The sequence below is a fragment of the Cherax quadricarinatus genome, chromosome 44, assembly GCF_038502225.1.
Source record: "Cherax quadricarinatus isolate ZL_2023a chromosome 44, ASM3850222v1, whole genome shotgun sequence".
NCBI lineage: Eukaryota > Metazoa > Arthropoda > Malacostraca > Decapoda > Parastacidae > Cherax > Cherax quadricarinatus.
The window spans coordinates 5,778,613-5,801,060 of record NC_091335.1 but is presented as its reverse complement, the minus strand read 5'-3'; the positions used below and the strand labels follow the sequence as shown (position 1 = coordinate 5,801,060).

The 22,448-nt window shown below is 38.1% G+C and overlaps 1 protein-coding gene across 6 annotated transcripts; it reads right to left on the bottom strand.

Moving 5' to 3' along the window:
* Positions 1-972: 972 nt before the first annotated feature.
* On the bottom strand, positions 973-22,049 carry LOC128697491 (2-phosphoxylose phosphatase 1). Of its 6 annotated transcripts, XM_053789224.2 has the most exons (5): positions 21,724-21,767; positions 15,405-15,499; positions 15,038-15,205; positions 5,574-5,650; positions 973-5,387 (listed from the first exon to the last, which is right to left on the bottom strand). In XM_053789224.2, exons 2-5 carry the CDS (start codon positions 15,481-15,483, stop codon positions 4,413-4,415), a joined length of 1,299 nt encoding a protein of 432 aa, XP_053645199.1. In that variant the 5' UTR covers positions 15,484-15,499; positions 21,724-21,767; the 3' UTR covers positions 973-4,412. The 6 variants fall into 6 exon arrangements, with proteins under 6 accessions (XP_053645199.1, XP_053645197.1, XP_053645195.1 ...); XM_053789222.2 differs by lacking the exon at positions 21,724-21,767 and adding an exon at positions 21,970-22,049 and having other exon boundaries at positions 975-5,650; XM_053789220.2 differs by having other exon boundaries at positions 975-5,650; positions 21,616-21,754.
* Between the last annotated feature and the right edge of the window lie 399 nt (positions 22,050-22,448).

The window sequence follows — 22,448 nt, the reverse complement described above, 5'->3', positions numbered from 1 at the left end:
AATATATACATGTTATGCTTTAATAACGTATGTTATTTAATAACATGTATGTTGTTAAATACCACAGACTCCACCGCTGCCTCCACCAATGCCTCCACTACTGCGAGTCCCTACTACCCTCCCTCCGACCCCCGCAACTGGCAGCCAGCCCTCCCACCATTCAGTGTGGTGAGTGTTTTGTTTGTTCATTATTTGCTATTAAACTACAGAATAAATAATGTAAACTCATTCATGACTGCATATTGGAATGGCTATTAGGAAAGGTATTAGACGGTGACATCATGTGTTTACTCTTGAACACAGCAAAGAATCGAACATTTCTGCTATTGCTAATAATAACAATAGTAATAATAATAATAATAATAATAATAATAATAATAATAATAATAAATACGATATAATTGAAGAAGGAAATTGTACAAAAATACGAGGGAGTGGTTGACACATCGTCAGTGTGACTTTGTTTATGCTGGAGAGAACATTAGTCTCCCTGCTCTTCCAAACATTTCACAATAATTCAGCGGTTGAGGCAGTGGTATTTAATAACATATATGTTATAAATAATAATAGTACATATTATTAATAACATGTATTATTATTAACATGTATGTTATTATATACCATTGCCTCAATCACTGCCTCTACCACTCCAGTCACACTCAATCTACAAGCACCAAACACAATGAATTATTGTGAAATGTTTGGAAGAGCAGGGAGACTAATGTTCACTCCAGCATAAACAAAGTCACACTGACGATGTGTCAACCACTCCCTCGTATTTTTGTACAATTTCCTTCTTCAATTATATCATATTTATTATTATTATTATTATTATTATTACTATTGTTATTATTAGCTGTAGCAGAAATGTTTAATTCTTTGCAGTGTTCAAGAGTAAACACATGATGTCACCGTCTAATACCTTTCCTAATAGCCATTCCAATATGCAGTCATGAATGGGTTTACATTATTTATACTGTAGTTTAATAGCAAATAATGAACAAACAAAAACTCACCACACTGAGTGGTGGGAGGGCTGGCTGCCAGTTGCCGGGGTTGGAGGGAGGGTAGTAGGGACTCGCAGGTGGCGGGAAACTTAAATATAATTTGGCGGCTGGGAATTCGCGAATGTGTGAAGCCCGTGAAAGTTGAAAACGTGAATGTTGAGGGAGACCTGTACTGAAGAGTCTTCGGCCATATAAGTGGACAGAATGCTTTCAAATTGTGCTCACAGACCCTTGTTCTTCACTGCGTTTCTTCTGCATTTTCTCTGTTGTCCAAATAAATATAACAGTTTATTAATATCCAATCACATATGATGAATGCTACGAAAAGATAACCACAGAACATTTAAAGCTTTTTATTTCCACAACGTGATATTTCTGGCTACAGTTTAGTAGCATGAGCATTAAGTTCAGTGTTTGTGACAGTCTTAAACTTTTGTGCAAATGTTCATCAGTAAGTCTTAACTGAAGCTTTGACTTAACAATTTTCATCCTTGACAAAGTTTGTTCACAAATGTATGTGCTACTAATTTTTCAAGCAGCTTTTCTTAAAATCTCAGCAGATTACTTTCCTTGTAAAAGTCTATGTGTGTCACTAGCTTGCAAATCAATGAGTTTCGTCAGGAATATTTAACTTGAGGCATCTTGCGAAACTTCAAATGGATTATGAAATGCTTATCCCGTCCAAGCTCTTGGAAGTAACCAAATCTTTTCTTGATGTCTCTGTGTAGGAGCTTTAGGGCTTAACTATATTTTCCAACTGAAATATGTGAATTCCTTTTCCTTGTTGAATAAGAGTTCTTCACAGCAAGGATAAGTATAAAAAAGTTACCATCACTGACCTGCTTCACAAACATTTATCTTTCCCTGAAAAGATTTCACTTTGGCATACATGTCCGACACTGGTTTTCCTTTACCCTGCATCTTTAGAATCAAATCATTCAAAGATTCTGTCACATTACTCGAGAAAGCCAAATCCCAAAACCATTTAGTGTCTTCCTTTTTCAGTGAAAAAGATGTCATTTTAACAATATAGAGCAAAAAAATTATTTGAGGACCCTACTTCTGTTCAACCACCTGACTTCACTATGGTGCAGCACAATTTCATAGTCTGTATCTATCTCAAACAAGAAGTTTCAAAACTGATGTTTCAGGCCATGAAGTGTATGTAATAATAATTCAAACTATGATGCCTGAAAAAATTCATGCTGTACACAACATTTATCAAATTTCTGAATCAGAGAATAGTTCTGTACATGGCATGCTAAATAATGCAGTGAAACTGCATAGGATTTCAGCATTTAGTTTCAAAATTTGTTAATTGTTAACCCTTAAACTGTCCAAACATAGATCTATGTTCACGTGCTAGCGCTCCAAACGTAAATCTACTTTTTTTTACATTTGAAAACATGTAAAATAAAATGCAGATCTATGTTTGGGGCGCTATGCACGTGAACGTAGATCTACGTTTGGGCAGTTGAAGGATTAATATTGAGCCAAAATGCTCCTGATTTTGTAATTTGTTGCCACACTGTAAATTAGGACATACAACACAATAAATTAAAGAGGGATGATAATTGTGTTCACATCTGTTTTACAACCAACACATATACCTTCTTAAGTGTTAATTTTTTCATCATAGATACTGTCTTGACTTACCTATCACTTTAATAATTATTCAGTAATATGTACTTCATTACTTAATTTTCTAATAGGTTCAGATTATTATTATTACTGTATAATTCATGGGAAGCACTAAACCTGTAGAGGTCATAGAGCACCTGCAGAAATGGAAGGCATTCAGGCTTAATTCAAGGAACTGGAATACTGGTTCAATTTCTTAGATCAAGAGCACTCATGACAGGTTCAGAGGGACACATTAAACATCACTGGGGAAGTTACATGTAGCCCCTGGGTTATGGGTTCTCAACTTCTGGTATAAATGACAAAGGTAAAGAGGATCACTAGATAAAATTTATGAATTAACACAACCCTGATGTGTTTTTTAAAAGAAAATAATGTAAAATACAGATGTGATAATAAAAAAAAATGTTTGCCAGGGAGGTGTCTGTGTGAGAAATTTTCATTTCTGAAGGTTTTTATATATTCTGGAAGAAATCTGGCAAACAGAAAAGGCTTCAGAAGGTATATATACTATCTATGAAGTGATTTAAATTATTCTACAATTTCTGGTGGCTGGATGATTATTATTATTATTATTATTATACAGTATAATCAAAATGAAGCACTAAACCACAAGGGTTGGTGGCTGGAAGAGCAGTTAGAAGAACGTATTCAAGAAATAGCCAGCATGTATCCAAGGTGCTAATGAATACTATGTGAATGTCAATGGTGAATGACCCTCAGCTGTTGTCCATGCTTTCCTCACATCTAGGTACAGTATTTTTCAAATTCTCACCTGAGTAATTCAGAGGACTACATACAAACATTATGTTGCCATCCTTGGCAATATAGTGTTTGATGCTGATAGTTTAAAGAAATAGCTAAAATTTTTAGACATCTGAAAGTGCCTTGACTTTTTTTCAAAGTATATAGTATATAGGGTATATAGTACATTTTTAGAAAAAATAGAACAAACTGTATGCAGTATATACTTTATATGCATGCATGGCCTCGCTCAAGAAGGAATGATAGAGTTGCTTAAGTTGTCATTCACACTTAGTGATTTCTTTGTCACATTTGTAGTAACAATTGATGAATTAAACAACACAATAATCACATTTTTGTTCATGCTGTCTAGAAAATGTGCTTAATGCTCTCCTTAAGCAGAGGTTTCCTGCATTATTTATAGAGTATTTACAATGTACACTTTAAAAATGGTATGAAATACACTGAGTTCAATGTATGAATATTTATACTGGTAATGACAACATAAAATATGGAAATATACTAATGTATCTGAATAACCTAAGATTTAAAAAGTGGCAGTAATACACTGATTTTTATAATGGACATTAGTAAAGTGATGTTGGTCTTGAAGAGTCTCAGGAAGGCAAGTGACTTAATGCTAGGGTTTTTCCAGTTACTATATTAGTAGGACTTGTCACTTTACTAGTGTTCATCCAAAAATTCATTATACAGTGGTACAATAAAAAAAATGGTATTATAAATACTGTACATAATTTCTTATCATTAATATACATGCCTAAGAAATCACAATAATAAATTATAATTAAAAGACAAATACAAACTTAGAGGCAGTCATGGGAAAAGTCTGGCCTCAGACAGGCCTGTGCAAGTCAAACTTGCAAAACCAGTCATAGGTATGTACAGTTAATACTGATAGTCATCACTAAACATTAATTATTCAACAGAATTGACTAGAGTTATGACTAGAAATTTTATCAATAAATGCCCAACATTCAGTCTGAGTCTGAAGTTTAGATACTATTTCCGACAAGCTTCACGAAACGAGACAGCACTGAATTCCTTGAAGTACTGTTCTGGTCTGATGTATGACTCAAGTTTGCTCACACTACACATGCTTATAGTTCCTCGTTTTACACTACCAGATTTGAGCTGCTTTATTGTGATGCTATCACAAAATGGAATTGACTTTGTGATGTCCTTTCCATTATAAACAAATCGAAAAAAGAAATTCATACGATGGCTTGAGTTATGTGTGACAGAAGAATTGCGATAAAGTTCCAATATCAACCGAGAGGCATAGTATGGAACTGGATAATTTGGAATAGCAAGACTGTCCAGCAAATATTTCAGGGTTTTGTCATGGCCTGAGTAAATGACTACACGAGGTTTAGCATCTCCAATCATTCTGTCTATGGTTGCCACAATATTTTTCAACAGTCCATAGGACTTGAGCTTTGCAGCCCTTCGTTGTGCTGAAGTGCGCTTTTGCTTTCCTTCCCATTCTTCATACGATATAAGACTAGTCACATCTTCCACCTTAACACACCTCTCATTATTACAAGGTAATGCAGCACCATGGCAAACATAAGAGAGAAGTGCATCTCGCATTACCAAGGGATTAATAATATCCTCAGCAGAGGCTTTTGCCTTTATCAATGGGTTGATTCTACGAACAAGTTCAATTACACCAGGGTGTGATTTCCGGTAATCTTTACGTTCCTGATCATATTTCTGATCAAAATAATCAGTCTTCTCACAGTGACAATCGTTCTCACAAAAGCTAACACCTTTCCCTTCACGCAGGCGAATTTTAGAGATATCAAATTTTGGTATAAACGAATATAAAAATGCAAGAACACTCTGGAATGTGCGCCGATATTTTGTGCTGTACACAATTATATCATCCAACTGTTGTTTGTTGCCCAAGAGGTTGAATTCATAAAAATATATCTCCTTCAAAATCTTTCCAAGCTGTAAATGCTGAAGAACACCCTGAGGAGTAAGATGACCGATACTACATTTTGATGGCAATGGCAGCAATGGATATTTCATAAAGGGTCCAACAAAATTTATGTATGAATTGGTCTTTGAAACATTTAATATATCACTAACATACTTCTTATAAACTTGTGTGCCATAGCTCTTTTGACCACAATTTATACTAGAAAGATTTCTCACATTTAACAAAGGGCCTCTGTCACCATGGCGTAAGACAATCATTACTCCACTAAGTTCATACTGTGACGGCAACACACCTGTAAGTACAAAATTGTTAATCTGTTATTTATATACCATAAAATATATTTTATGTAAAGCAACGTTTATTACAAAATTTCCAAATTCAAAGACTACACCATCTTGGAGAAACAAGTTATAAATCCAGGGTTAATATTTACCCAACCCTTCTTGGGATGACCCCTACCTCTTCTTCTCTCCACCCCATATTTATATACCCTCCTACTCGTCCTATTTTGGTTCATTTTGCCCAAACCACCTCAACAACCCTCCCTTAGCCCTCTGAATTATACTTTTGCATCCCTATCTTGAAAGATTAAGTTTACACTTAAAATGGTCCAAGAATTTTCTAACAAACAACTCTGGCTGCAGAAGTGAATCAAACCCACATCATGTCTCCTTCACAAGAGATGCACACAATGTGGCACCCACTTACCCTACTTGGAAACACCATTCTTATAAGTTTGAGTGATGGAATTATTTACACTCATTGGTGACAAATCCAGATGCCCTTGGGCATTAGGTACTCATGTGTGTTCCTCTTTTTTCATCAACAAACTGGCCGTATCCCACCGAAGCAAAGTGGCTCAAAAAGAAAAACAAAAGTTTCTCTTTTTAATTTTAGTTAATGTATACAGGCGAATGTGTGTTCATATGTGAAATATATGCTAAAATGAACAAAATGAGAAAGGAGGCTTTAGGGAGGGTAGGGGATGTGTAGACCAAGTGTTTACATTGAAGTATCCAAGTGAACAATATTTAGGTTAAGGTAAGGAAGTTTTCACTACATTCATGGATTTAGAAAAGGCATATGACAGGGTGGATAGGGAAGCAATGTAGCAGATGTTGCAAATGCATGGAATGGGTACTAGGTTACTGAAAGCAGTTAAGAGTTTTTATGAGGATAATGAGGCTCAGGCTATAGATGGATGATGTTGGTGGATGAATTTGAGAGGGGATGTATTGTGCCCCCTGAATGGGGCCCAATATACATATTTCATTTATAATGTATATTACCTTTTCATATAATTTTATACTGCTGATTTTTTCTTTTTTTTAACAAGTCGGCTGTCTCCCACCGAGGCAGGGTGACCCAAAAAGATAATACTTTCATCATTCAACACTTTCACCTCACTCACACATTATCACTGTTTTTGCAGAGGTGCTCAGAACACAACAGTCTAGAAGCATATACATATAAAGATACACAACATATCCCTCCAAACTGCCAATATCCCGAACCCCTCCTTTCGAGTGCAGGCATTGTACTTCCCATTTCTAAGACTCAAGTCCAGCTATATAAAAATAACCTGCTTCCCTGAATCCCTTCACTAAATATTACCCTGCTCACACTCCAACATATCATCAGGTCCCAAATACCATTCGTCTCCATTCACTCCTATCGAACACGCTCACGCACGCCTGCTGGAAGTCCAAACCCCTCGCCCACAAAACCTCACTTACCCCTTCCTTCCAACCTTTTTGAGGACGACCCCTACCCTGCCTTCCTTCCCCTACAGATTTAAAAGCTCTCCATGTCATTCTACTTTGATCCATTCTCTCTAAATGACCAAACCACCTCAACAACCCCTCTTCAGCCCTCTGACTAATACAGTGGACCCCAGCATAATGATCACCTCCGAATGCGACCAATTATGTAAGTGTATTTATGTAAGTGCGTTTGTACGTGTATGTTTGGGGGTCTGAAATGGACTAATCTACTTCACAATATTCCTTATGGGAACAAATTCGGTCAGTACTGGCACCTGAACATACTTCTGGAGTGAAAAAATATCGTTAACCGGGGGTCCACTGTACTTTTATTTACTCCACACCTTCTCCTAATTTCCACACTCCAAATTTTCTGCATAATATTTACACCACACATTGCGCTTAGACAGGACATCTCCACTGCCTTCAACCGCCTCCTCGCTGCTGCATTCATAACCCAAGCTTCACATCCATATAAGAGTGTTGGTACTACTATACTTTCATACATTCCCTTCTTTGCCTCCATAGATAATGCTTTTTGTTTCCACATATACCTCAATGCACCACTCACCTTTTTACCCTCATCAATTTTATGATTAACCTCATCCTTCATAAATCCATCCGCCGACACGTCAACTCCCAAGTATCTGAAAACATTCACTTCTTCCACACTCCTCCTCCCCAATTTGATATCCAATTTTTCTTTATCTAAATTATTTGATACCCTCATCACCTTACTCTTTTCTATGTTCACTTTCAACTTTCTACCTTTACACACACTCCCAAACTCGTCCACTAACCTTTGTAATTTTTCTTTAGAATCTCCCATAAGCACAGTATCATCAGCAAAAAGCAACTGTGTCAATTCCCATTTTGTATTTGATTCCCCATAATTTAATCCCACCCCTCTCCCAAACACCCTAGCATTTACTTCTTTTACAACCCCATCTATAAATATATTAAACAACCATGGTGACATTACACATCCCTGTCTAAGACCTACTTTTACCAGGAAGTAGTCTCTCTCTCTTCTACACACCCTAATCTGAGCCTCACTATCCTCATAAAAACTCTTTACATCATTTAGTAACTTACCACCTATTCCATATACTAGCAACATCTGCCACATTGCTCCTGCATCCACTTTATCATATGCCATTTCTAAATCCATAAATGCAATAAAAACTTTCCTACCTTTATCTAAATACTGTTCACATATATGCTTCTATGTAAACACCTGATCTACACATCCCCTACCCACTCTAAAACCTCCTTGCTCATTAGCAATCCTACATTCTGTCTTACCTCTAATTCTTTCAATTATAACCATACTGTACACTTTTCCTGGTATACTCAGTAAACTTATTCCTCTATAATTTTTACAATCTCTTTTGTCCCCCTTCCCTTTATATAAAGGGACTATACATGCTCTCCGCCAATCCCTAGGTACCGTCCCCTTTTTCATACATTTATTAAACAAAAATACCAACCACTCCAACACTATATCCCCCCCCTGCTTTTAACATTTGTCATGATCCTGTCAGTTCCAGCTGCTTTGCCCCCTTTCATTCTACCTAATGCCTCACACACCTTCTCCACTCTCAAATCCTGTTCTTCTTCACTCCTAAAAGATGGTATACCTCCCTGGCCAGTGCATGAAATTACCACCTCCCTTTCTTCGTCGTCATTTAAAAGTTCCTCAAAATATTCTTGCCATCTACCCAAAACCTCCATCTCCCCATCTACTAACTCTCCTACTCTGTTTTTAACTGACAAATCCATTCGTTCCCTAGGCTTTCTTAACTTGTTTAACTCACTCCAAAATTTTTTCTTATTTTCATTAAAATTTCTTGACAGTGCTTCTCCCACTCTATCATCTGCTCTCCTTTTGCACTCTCTCGCCACTCTCTTCACCTTTCTTTTACTCTCCATATACTCTACTCTTCGTATAACACTTCTCCTTTGTAAAAACCTCTCATAAGCTAACTTTTTCTCTTTTATCACACCCTTTACTTCATCATTCCACCAATCACTCCTCTTTCCTCCTGCACCCACCCTCCTATAACCACAAACTTCTGCCCCACATTCTAATACTGCATTTTTAAAACTATTCCAACCCTCTTCAACCCCCATCCCTACTCATACTTGCACCAGCCCGCCTTTCTGCCAATAGCTGCTTATATCTCACCCGAACTTCCTCCTCCCTTAGTTTATACACTTTCACCTCCCTCTTACTTGCTGTTGTCATTTTCCTCTTTTCCCATCTGATGTATCAGTTGCCCCTCTATAAACGTGTACATCCTGGAGCCTACCCATCAACCTTTTATCCACCAATACATAATCTAACAAACTACTTTCATGACGTGCTACATCATACCTTGTATATTTATTTATCCTCTTTTTCATAAAATATGTATTACTTATTACCAAACCTCTTCCTACACATAGCTCAATTAAAGGCTCCCCATTTTCATTTACCCCTGGCACCCCAAATTTACCTACTACTCCCCCCACAACATTTTTGCCCACTTTAGCATTGAAATCCCCAACTTAGCTTATGTCATTAGGAAGGATGTAATATTTACACTTTATTCTGTGCTCATTGTTCGAGTGTGTTGAGTAGCTGCCCACATTGACAAACTACCTTAACTACCACCTCGCTTGTTTGTCAGCCTGTATGTACTTCGCTCCGTGCCGGAGTAGCCAGGCAAGTCACATGATCAGTCGCATGATCACACCTAAGCTTGGGGACTGGCCTCCCTTGCTCGTTCTCTTCTCTGCTGGTGCTGATTCGCCAACACCTCCCTCTCTCCTCTGATTGTTTGTTATTTAGACTGTTTTGGTAGAGTATGATTTTGGTGGTGAGATGAGACATACTTCTTGTAACTCTGTGTAACTCTGTTCACAGAGCATAGTTTAGACTTAGTGATTTTCGACATTTTACTGAGGCTAAGTGTCACACTGATACTCTAAGATAACCCAGGCCCTGAGCTATAGCTTCTGACCTAATTTGTTCTGGCATCTGTGCACTGTCGTAGTTGGGGATTTGGTTATGCTGAACTTTGATTCAGTATTAAGGGAGTTTTGTGCCTTTTATGGAGGATCTACTGAAGGTCCCCAGTTAGGGTCGTTATTTTGTCTCCTTGTTCCTGACTTCGTGCTGCTGCTGCTGCTGCTTGTGACTTTATTGCTGTTGGTGAATGGTCACTGTATTGTTCAAGCAAGCTGTTCTGATTGCCAGTTTGGTCAGGAAGATAGATTATTTGAGGACGTTTATTCAGTCACTGGTTAAGATGAATCGAGTCTTGAGACATAGCAAACTACTTGGAGCACATATGCACATTCACACACTCACTTGTATATATTAGTAAATAACAAAAAAAGGCACAATACTGTTACTGGAACGATACACAAACCCGCACAGAGAAGAGAGGAGCTTACGACGACGTTTCGGTCTGACTTGGACAATTTACAAAGTCACACTTTGTAAATGATCCAAGTCAGACCGAAACGTCGTCGTAAGCTCCTCTCTTCTATGTGCGGGTTATTTGTGTATATATTAGTATTAGAATGTGGGGCAGAAGTTTGTGGTTATATGAGGGTGGGGGCAGGAGGAAAGAGGAGTGACTGGTGGAATGATGAAGTAAAGGGTGTGATAAAAGAGAAAAAGGTAGCTTATGAGAGGTTTTTACAAAGCAGAAGTGTTATAAGAAGAGCAGACTATATGGAGAGTAAAAGAAAGGTGAAGAGAGTGGTGAGAGAGTGCAAAAGGAGAGCAGATGATAGAGTGGGAGAGGCACTGTCAAGAAATTTTAATGAAAATAAGAAAAAATTTTGGAGTGAGTTAAACAAGTTAAGAAAGCCTAGGGAAAGTATGGATTTGTCAGTTAAAAACAGAGTAGGGGAATTAGTAGATGGGGAAAGGGAGGTATTAGGTAGATGGCAAGAATATTTTGAGGAACTTTTAAATGTTGAGGAAGAAAGGGAGGCGGTAATTTCATGCACTGGCCAGGGAGGTATACCATCTTTTAGGAGTGAAGAAGAGCAGAATGTAAGTGTGGTGGAGGTACGTGAGGCATTACGTAGAATGAAAGGGGGTAAAGCAGCTGGAACTGATGGGATCATGACAGAAATGTTAAAAGCAGGGGAGGATATAGTGTTGGAGTGGTTGGTACTTTTGTTTAATAAATGTATGAAAGAGGGGAAGGTACCTAGGGATTGGCGGAGAGCATGTATAGTCCCTTTATATAAAGGGAAAGGGGACAAAAGAGATTGTAAAAATTATAGAGGAATAAGTTTACTTAGTATACCAGGAAAATTATACGGTAGGGTTATAACTGAAAGAATTAAAGGTAAGACAGAATGTAGGATTGCGGATGAGCAGGGAGGCTTCAGAGTGGGTAGGGGATGTGTAGATCAAGTGTTTACATTGAAGCATATATGTGAACAGTATTTAGATAAAGGTAGGGAAGTTTTTATTGCATTTATGGATTTAGAAAAGGCATATGATAGAGTGGATAGGGGAGCAATGTGGCAGATGTTGCAAGTATATGGAATAGGTGGTAAGTTACTAAATGCTGTTAAGAGTTTTTATGAGGATAGTGAGGCTCAGGTTAGGGTGTGTAGAAGAGAGGGAAAATACTTCCCGGTAAAAGTAGGTCTTAGACAGGGATGTGTAATGTCACCATGGTTGTTTAATATATTCATAGATGGAGTTGTAAAAGAAGTAAAAGCTAGGGTGTTTGGGAGAGGGGTAGGGTTAAATTATGGGGAATCAAATTCAAAATGGGAATTGAGACACAGTTACTTTTTGCTGATGATACTGTGCTTATGGGAGATTCTAAAGAAAAATTGCAAAGGTTAGTGGATGAGTTTGAGAATGTGTGTAAAGGTAGAAAGTTGAAAGTGAACATAGAAAAGAGTAAGGTGATGAGGGTATCAAATGATTTAGATAAAGAAAAATTGGATATCAAATTGGGGAGGAGGAGTATGGAAGAAGTGAATGTTTTCAGATACTTGGGAGTTGACGTGTTGGCGGATGGATTTATGAAGGATGAGGTTAATCATAGAATTGATGAGGGAAAAAAAGGTGAGTGGTGCGTTGAGGTATATGTGGAGTCAAAAAACGTTATCTATGGAGGCAAAGAAGGGAATGTATGAAAGTATAGTAGTACCAACACTCTTATATGGATGTGAAGCTTGGGTGGTAAATGCAGCAGCAAGGAGACGGTTGGAGGCAATGTGTGGTGTAAATATTATGCAGAAAATTCGGAGTGTGGAAATTAGGAGAAGGTGTGGAGTTAATAAAAGCATTAGTCAGAGGGCAGAAGAGGGGTTGTTGAGGTGGTTTGGTCATTTAGAGAGAATGGATCAAAGTAGAATGACATGGAAAGCATATAAATCTATAGGGGAAGGAAGGAGGGGTAGGGGTCGTCCTCGAAAGGGTTGGAAAGAGGGGGTAAAGGAGGTTTTGTGGGCGAGGGGCTTGGACTTCCAGCAAGCGTACATGAGCGTGTTAAATAGGAGTGAATGGAGACGAATGATACTTGGGACCTGACGATCTGTTGGAGTGTGAGCAGGGTAATATTTAGTGAAGGGATTCAGGGAAACCGGTTATTTTCATATAGTCGGACTTGAGTCCTGGAAATGGGAAGTACAATGCCTGCACTTTAAAGGAGGGGTTTGGGATATTGGCAGTTTGGAGGGATATGTTGTGTATCTTTATACGTATATGCTTCTAAACTGTTGTATTCTGAGCACCTCTGCAAAAACAGTGATAATGTGTGAGTGTAGTGAAAGTGTTGAATGATGATGAAAGTATTTTCTTTTTGGGGATTTTCTTTCTTTTTTGGGTCACCCCGCCTCGGTGGGAGACGGCCGACTTGTTGAAAAAAAAAAAAAATAGTATTATGTTTATAATTGCTGACAATGTACCAGTTGGTACATTGTATAATTTACTCTTACAATACAAGAGAAGTGTAGGAGCTTATATCCTAATTTATATCAAATTCATTTACTTTGATATTGTCCACCCAGACAACTTTAACTTTGTTAATAAACATATCTCAATTTTAATTTTGATTAGTTAGTATACTATCAGTTGTGATCCTAAATACATATACTGTACTATGATAAACATTAACGGATAACTGGACCAGTATACTGGCTACTTGTTACAAAAAGCCAGTAACAGGCTGAATGCTAGAGGGACAGACCTTTCTAGTATTCTCTGGAGATGTCTATGCTTAATAGATATCGTGTTTTTCGTAACACTATGCAAAAGGAGGAAATTAAAAGTGAACATAAGAAAAAGCAAGATAATGAGGGTAACAGATGATTTAAGTAATGAAAGACTGGAAGAAGGGAGGATGAAGAGATCGCAGAGGAAGTGAATGTGTTCAGATATTTGGAAATACACTTGATAGCAGATGAGTAGATAAAAGGTGAAGTGAATCATAGAACTGATGAAGGGGGAAAAGCATGGATGGTGCATTGAGGCATCTGTGAAGACAGAAAGCATTATACATGGATGCAAAGAGGGAAATGTATGAGAGTATAATGTTACCAACACTCTTACATGGATGTTAAGTATGGGTTGTGAATGTTGCAGCGAGGAGGAGGCTGGAGGCAGTGGAGATGTCATGTCTGAGGACAATGTGTGGTGTGAATATTATGCAGAAAATTTGTAGCTTGGAGATTAGGAGGAGGTGTAGGGTTACTACAAGTATTAACCAGAGGGCTGAGGGGTTGTTGAGGATGGAGCAAAACAGGATGACTTGGAGGGGGTATAAATTTGTAGGAGCAGGGGTAGGAAAGGTTACAGGGAGGGGGGTAAAGGAGGTTTTGTGTCAGAGGGGCTTGGACATCCATCAGCTGTGTGTGAGCATGTTGGACAGGAGTGGAGGTAAATGGTTTTTGGGACTTGACAAGCTGTTGGACTATGAGCAAAGAAACATTTTGTAAAGGTATTCAGGGAAACTGGTTAGCTGGACTCAAGTCCTGGAGGTGGGAAGGATGGTGCCTGCACTCTGAAGGACAGTTGGGGATATTTGCAGCCTGGAGGAGCATTTGAACTGTAATATCAGCATTCCTTTGGGAAGACTGATAGGGTGAATGATACTGAAAATGTTTCTTCTTTTTTGGGGTCACCCTACTTCAGTGGGAGACAGCCAATGTGTTAAAAAAAAAATCTGACAATACTGATTTCACAGCAACTGCTGCACTCTTAAGTTAAAAGAGGAGATGTAAGAGCATCTGAAACTCCTGTCAAGACAAACAAACCAGGCAACTTCTTTTTATCCAACAATATAATTAATGGTCAAGGAATACTGTAAAGGAAATTCAAGCTTCTAGTATCATTTTATAGTTATGCAATTCATACTTTTATTTAGAAGAGAGCGCTTGAATAAGTTTAATAGGTTTTATATTACACCTGCCATGGTCAGAAAAAGCAGCCAGTATATACTGATGAAATGAGATATAGTTCCTCTCACTGCAGTTGCCCATTTGTAGCTACAGGAGCAGAGTTATACAGTATTTGTGGTGTCCCGTTTTCATTAACATCTTCATGTTTTTTCTTTTTCAAATTTCCAATGGTTGTAGCATTTACTATTTCCACCAATTTATTCCATTCTTCCACTACTATTTGTAAAGAAAATATTCCAAGTATGTATTCCCAAGTAACAGCTTTGTAAGCTATAAGCTTGTCTTCTCAAAATGGATTACAAACAACATGCAGTATTAAATTCACTAAAACTATAACAATATGGATAATTTTATTATAAAAATTCACTGATTTTGAGAGAAAAATTTAAATAGAATAAGCACTAATTACTCTTTTTTGATAATTCATACCACAAGGTCAGTAAAATATCAAAGTGTATTTAAAATACCCAGCATTGTAGCAAGATACTAACCTTCCTGATGCCTCTGTATACGGTCTGCTGGGTTACATTGGTGACGTAGCTTTTTACTGCGAGGCTTCTCGTGTTGTACTGAGCTTAGGACTGGCTGGGATCCACTATTAACTTGAAGAGGAGGAGGGGGAGGATGAGCAACATCTGTTTCCACTCTCCAATATGACACTGAAATGGTTGAAAAGTAATCTCACATGATAACCCTAAAATTGGATCCATAAATGTTTGTTCTCTATATAAGTAAAAGTTCATAAAAGTGATTAAAAATCCTTTATCTTTCTAACCATTAAAAGAAAAGGCTTTCATGCCACACCTACAACCATTTAAAAAAAAGTTTTAATATATACTTTGTATCCTTAATACTTACAGAAGAGCAGTATTATCCCAAGCCAACCAAGAATAAGAATGTAGCAACGAAGTACTTTAAATTTCTTGTGCCATCGCATTTTGTAATCTCTCAGACTGTAATAACAAAATCATAATATTAGTTTAACTTTTCCCAGCATGTAAAGAAAATTATTATTATACTCATAGGCAAACACTAAACCCATAGGGGCCACACAGCATTATAACCATCATTTTTTTTTTTCAACAAGTCAGCCGTCTCCCACCGAGGCAGGGTGACCCAAAAAAGAAAGAAAATCCCCAAAAAGAAAATGCTTTCATCATCATTCAACACTTTCACCACACTCACACATAATCACTGTTTTTGCAGAGGTGCTCAGAATACAACAGTTTAGAAGCATACACGTATAAAGATACACAACATATCCCTCCAAACTACCAATATCCCAAACCCCTCCTTTAAAGTGCAGGCATTGTACTTCCCATTTCCAGGACTCAAGTCCGACTATATGAAAATAACCGGTTTCCCTGAATCCCTTCACTAAATATTACCCTGCTCACACTCCAACAGATCATCAGGTCCCAAGTACCATTCATCTCCATTCACTCCTATTTAACACGCTCATGCACGCTTGCTGGAAGTCCAAGCCCCTTGCCCACAAAACCTCCTTTACCCCCTCTCTCCAACCCTTTCGAGGACGACCCCTACCCCTCCTTCCTTCCCCTATAGATTTATATGCTTTCCATGTCATTCTACTTTGATCCATTCTCTCTAAATGACCAAACCACCTCAACAACCCCTCTTCTGCCCTCTGACTAATACTTTTATTAACTCCACACCTTTTCCTAATTTCCACACTCCGAATTTTCTGCATAATATTTACACAACACACTGCCCTTAAACAGGACATCTCCACTGCCTCCAACCGTCTCCTCGCTGCTGCATTTACCACCCAAGCTTCACACCCATATAAGAGTGTTGGTACTACTATACTTTCATACATTCCCTTCTTTGCCTCCATAGATAACGTTTTTTGACTCCACATATACCTCAATGCACCACTCACCTTTTTTCCCTCATCAATTCTATGATTAACCTCATCCTTCATAAATCCATCCGCTAAATAATTTACAATATTTTTTTTGTTGAACCTGCCAGCTCATTTTCCTTATTCACAATAAGCCTAGCTGGAAGAGATATAACAACGCTGAATAACTAGTCCTTGTGTGTAACCCTCAACATTTGTTTAACCCTTTCAGGGTCCGTCCCGTAGATCTACGGCTTTACGGTGAGTGTCCAAACCGTAGATCTACGCCATGAGCTCAGCTCACTCTGATAAACTGTGAGTGGTACATTTGGGCCTAGATATGAGAGAATACATCTATGTGGTATGTGTGCACCACATAAAACAGATCCTGCAGCACACTGTGTATAATGAGAGAAAAAACTGAAATCATGATTTTTCGATTAAAACAGCAACTTTGCAGTGTTTTTTCGTATGTTTTTTATAGTTGTATTTGCGATTTCTTGGTCTCATTTGATAGAATGGAAGACATATTACAGAAATAGAGATGATTTTGATTGGTTTTAGCACTGGAAATGGCTTGAAACTGAGCTCAAAGTAGCGGAAATGTTAAATTTTTGCCGATATTCAAGAGTAAACAAACGACCTCACACATCTAATACACGTCAGCTGGTGGGTCTAATATACATTCACAAATATGGTGATGATATTTATACAATTATTACAGTATTGCATAACAGTAAATCTTCTATTTTTTGGTGTGAATAAAAATTCATTATGTGAATAAAAAATCAAAATGGAATTTATTTGTAAAGCCTCAAAACATAACTAATGAACAGAGGAAATGTTAGTTTAGTGCCAGGAATACCTACATTGTTTATTCTGGACCCTATTTTGAAATTGGAATATTTTGAACTTTGTGTTAAATTGGCCAAATTAACAATTTCCGATCACTTTATTTTGTAGTTGAAACAGTTGACTTGGCGATTTCTTGTGCTCAATCGATAGAATAGAAGTAATACTAGTGAAATAGCTAAGAATTTGGTTGATTGGAATAATGTAATTGGCCTAAAATGGGAGTCAAAGTCGGCAAAATCGCCGATTCGTAAATATCGCTGACACATCAAAATTCGCGAGAGCATAATTTCGTCAATTTTCCACCAAATTTCGTACTTTTTGTTTTATTACCTTCACAAAAAGATTCTCTACGATTTCATAAGAAAAAATAACAATTTTTTTTTTTTTAAATTCTTGGACACTGGTGCGTGACTCCAGATTTGGGCCTTGGACCCTGAAAGGGTTAAACTATGAAATGCTTTACCTGCAGAATTTAGCATTAGTAGCAGTATAGTAATAAAATAGCATTAGCTGTAGTAGTAATAGTTGCACTAGAAATAGTAGTAGTACTAGGCACTAGTAGTAGTAGCAGTAGTAAAAGAAACAGTAGTACAAATCTGAATAGTGGTAGTGGTAGTTGTAGAAACAGTGGTAGCAGAATTAGTGGTGGTAGTAGTAGAAGTACTAGTACAGTAGTAGTAGAAATAGTGGTAGCAGTACAAGAAATAGTAGTAGTAGTAGTAGTAGAAGAAACAGTGGTAGCAATAATAGTATTAGCTATAGTAGTAACAAATAGTGGTAGAAGTGACAGTACAGATAATAAAAAAAAATGATAAATTATTCATAGAGTAGGCAGCCCCACATGACTTAACCAAACTTGGTGACAATGCATCAATGCACCGCTATAACTTGGTGACATTGCATCAATGCACCGCTATAACTTGGTGACATTGCATCAATGCACCGCTATAACTTGGTGACATTGCATCAATGCACCGCTATAACTTGGTGACAATGCACTGCTACAAATAAGTTAGTAATTTAAAAGTAAGCAAGTTTATTCAGGTTCATTACACAAGTTTAGATTTTTACAATTACTGTATATAGTAACATATTTGTAAATTACCCAGGATAACCCAATAAACTCAGATTGACTTACACGTATTTCTGTTGGGGTCCTTGTGTAACTTACATATAAAATAGTATATTATATCAGTTACAATTATTAATGATAGATACAATATAAAAAACCATATATCAACTGAATGAAAATGATTTACGTATTAAAATGAAAACATCAGTTACTTGAATATAAGTTATGTCAATTTCAGTCACCTGAATATAACAGTTAAGTAATTTTCTACATGCATATATGGTTACAAAGTAACATTGTTAGGCTAATATACATGCCAAGTAAGGTATGAAGGAAATTAGAATCACCCAGCATACAGTGGACCCCCGCTTAACGATCACCTCCCAATGTGACCAATTATGTAAGTGTATTTATGTAAGTGCATTTGTACGTGTATGTTTGGGGGTCTGAAATGGACTAATCTACTTCACAATATTCCTTATGGGAACAAATTTGGTCATTACTGGCACCTGAACATACTTCTGGAATGAAAAAATATCGTTAACCGGGGGTCCACTGTATATTTTATTTTATTATCACACTGGCCGATTCCCACCAAGGCAGGGTGGCCCGAAAAAGAAAAACTTTCACCATCATTCACTCCATCACTGTCTTGCCAGAAGGGTGCTTTACACTACAGTTTTTAAACTGCAACATTAACACCCCTCCTTCAGAGTGCAGGCACTGTACTTCCCATCTCCAGGACTCAAGTCCGGCCTGCCGGTTTCCCTGAACCCCTTCATAAATGTTACTTTGCTCACACTCCAACAGCACGTCAAGTATTAAAAACCATTCGTCTCCATTCACTCCTATCAAACACGCTCATGCATGCCTGCTGGAAGTCCAAGCCCCTCGCACACAAAACCTCCTTTACCCCCTCCCTCCAACCTTTCGTAGGCCGACCCCTACCCCGCCTTCCTTCCACTACAGACTGATACACTCTTGAAGTCATTCTGTTTCGCTCCATCCTCTCTACATGTCCGAACCACCTCAACAACCCTTCCTCAGCCCTCTGGACAACAGTTTTGGTAATCCCGCACCTCCTCCTAACTTCCAAACTACGAATTCTCTGCATTATATTCACACCACACATTGCCCTCAGACATGACATCTCCACTGCCTCCAGCCTTCTCCTCGCTGCAACATTCATCACCCATGCTTCACACCCATATAAGAGTGTTGGTAAAACTATACTCTCATACATTCCCCTCTTTGCCTCCAAGGACAAAGTTCTTTGTCTCCACAGACTCCTAAGTGCACCACTCACCCTTTTTCCCTCATCAATTCTATGATTCACCTCATCCTTCATAGACCCATCCGCTGACACGTCCACTCCCAAATATCTGAATACATTCACCTCCTCCATACTCTCTCCCTCCAATCTGATATACAATCTTTCATCACCTAATCTTTTTGTTATCCTCATAACCTTACTCTTTCCTGTATTCACTTTTAATTTTCTTCTTTTGCACACCCTACCAAATTCATCCACCAATCTTTGCAACTTCTCTTCAGAATCTCCAAAGAGCACAGTGTCATCAGCAAAGAGCAACTGTGACAACTCCCACTTTATGTGTGATTCCTTATCTTTTAACTCCACGCCTCTTGTCAAGACCCTCGCATTTATTTCTCTTACAACCCCATCTATAAATATATTAAACAACCACGGTGACATCACACATCCCTGTCTAAGGCCTACTTTTACTGGGAAATAATTTCCCTCTTTCCTATGTACTCTAACTTGAGCCTCACTATCCTCGTAAAAACTCTTCACTGCTTTCAGTAACCTACCTCCTACACCATACACCTGCAACATCTGCCACATTGCCCCCCTATCCACCCTGTCATACGCCTTTCCCAAATCCATAAATGCCACAAAGACCTCTTTAGCCTTATCTAAATACTGTTCACTTATATGTTTCACTGTAAACAGCTGGTCCACACACCCCCTACCTTTCCTAAAGTCTCCTTGTTCATCTGCTATCCTATTCTCAGTCTTACTTTTAATTCTTTCAATAATAACTCTACCATACACTTTACCAGGTATACTCAACAGACTTATCCCCCTATAATTTTTGCACTCTCTTTTGTCCCCTTTGCCTTTATACAAAGGAACTATGCATGCTCTCTGCCAATCCCTAGGTACCTTACCCTCTTCCATACATTTATTAAATAATTGCACCAACCACTCCAAAACTATATCCCCACCTGCTTTTAACATTTCTATCTTTATCCCATCAATCCCGGCTGCCTTACCCCCTTTCATTTTACCTACTGCCTCACGAACTTCCCCCACACTCACAACTGGCTCTTCCTCACTCCTACAAGATGTTATTCCTCCTTGTCCTATACACGAAATCACAGCTTCCCTATCTTCATCAACATTTAACAATTCCTCAAAATATTCCCTCCATCTTCCCAATACCTCTAACTCTCCATTTAATAACTCTCCTCTCCTATTTTTAACTGACAAATCCATTTGTTCTCTAGGCTTCCCAGGAGAAAACTGACTTAATTTGCCTGAAATGCTCTGCATAACAAGCGGCTTTCTATATAGTAGTATGTCATTGATGTCAGCTATGGTCTAAAACATGTACATGTACTTGTAGTAAATAAAGACATATAAGCAAGTTTATTTGGGCACAGGTACACACAAGTACAATTATCATACATAATGTAAATTACCTGGGATAAGTCCCCCCCCCCCAGAAAAAAAGTGACTTGTTTCCAATGTGGTCCTTGAAAAAAAATTAAAACAACCCAGTTATCGACATCACGTGGATCATTAAATTAGCAATCCATGTCGCTAGTAACATGAAGGATATTATAATTTTCAAAATGGAAATTACAGAATAGTGTATTACCTGGAGTTTACCTGGAGAGAGTTTCGGGGGTATGTGTATATGTGTATATGTAGTATATAAAATGAGTTACACACTTTTGGGTGGATAATTATTATTGTTATTGATGTAGTGTTTGTTATAGGTTGTTCAGGCTTACACCTTATTGAGTTCTACTTCCCAGGAGTCAGAGGGGAAAAATATGATGCCCAAATTTGGGGTGGAATTATAAAGGAAGCAAAGTTTTCCCTGGAAAGTGAGAGAAACAATAAATTCCGAATTAGGTCACGTGGACCCCCTACCCTAACCCCCGGGAGAGTCATACCCCCCCCCCCCCACCTGAGTCAAAATAACATCAGGCTTTCCCTAGGCCTAGGAGCTGATGTATGGCGCCCTGACCAATTGCCCAGTAGTGTGCAGTGTATGACGGGGATAAACGTCCCAGGAAGCGATAACAGGGATATTCAACACTGATTCTTCAAGCAGTAGGTAAAGTAAGACGTCTACAATCCAGGAACGCCGGCGCACAAGTCCTCAGGCTGGTTTACCAACAACTTACCACACACTATGTTATTGTTGGGTGTATGTAAGGGTTACTGTAGCTTAGAGCCGTAATAAACCCTTCCTCTCCTGGTATCCAGGATTGAAATATTACTCCTCTCCAGATTGTAGATGTGTATAATTTATCATCCTCTCCAGATGGAAAAGAAAAGGGAATAAGCCTTCCAGAACAGGAAAGTTTGACCTAGTCACCTGGAAATTCTGCAGAGCCAGTCACTTACACCTCAGGAGGAACGATGACCGAAATTTCCGAGAAGCCGTAGAGAATCCTCAGCTCTGTTTCGATTAGTTATGTTGATATTTTGTGGTTTTATCCGGATTATATTCCTTAGTTGATAGTTAGAAAACAGAAAAACTTTTTTTAACACAAAACACATTATAGCTTTACTTTTTTTATTTAAACGCATCGTTAAATGTCTGAACAAATGAGCAATGAGTTACATTATGTGGGACTATTCGACTAACCTTACATAATGGTGACATAGGGGAGCTTATTTCAAATTTAGACCGCAAAATTAAAATTCCAATAGTTACATTGTTGCACACATTGTGCAATAATTGTACAGAGGTATGCAAGTTGCAGGACATTATTATTATTATTATAATCAAGGGGGAAGCGCTAAACCCGGAGGATTATGCAGCAAGTTGCAGGACAGACCAGTAAAAAATTA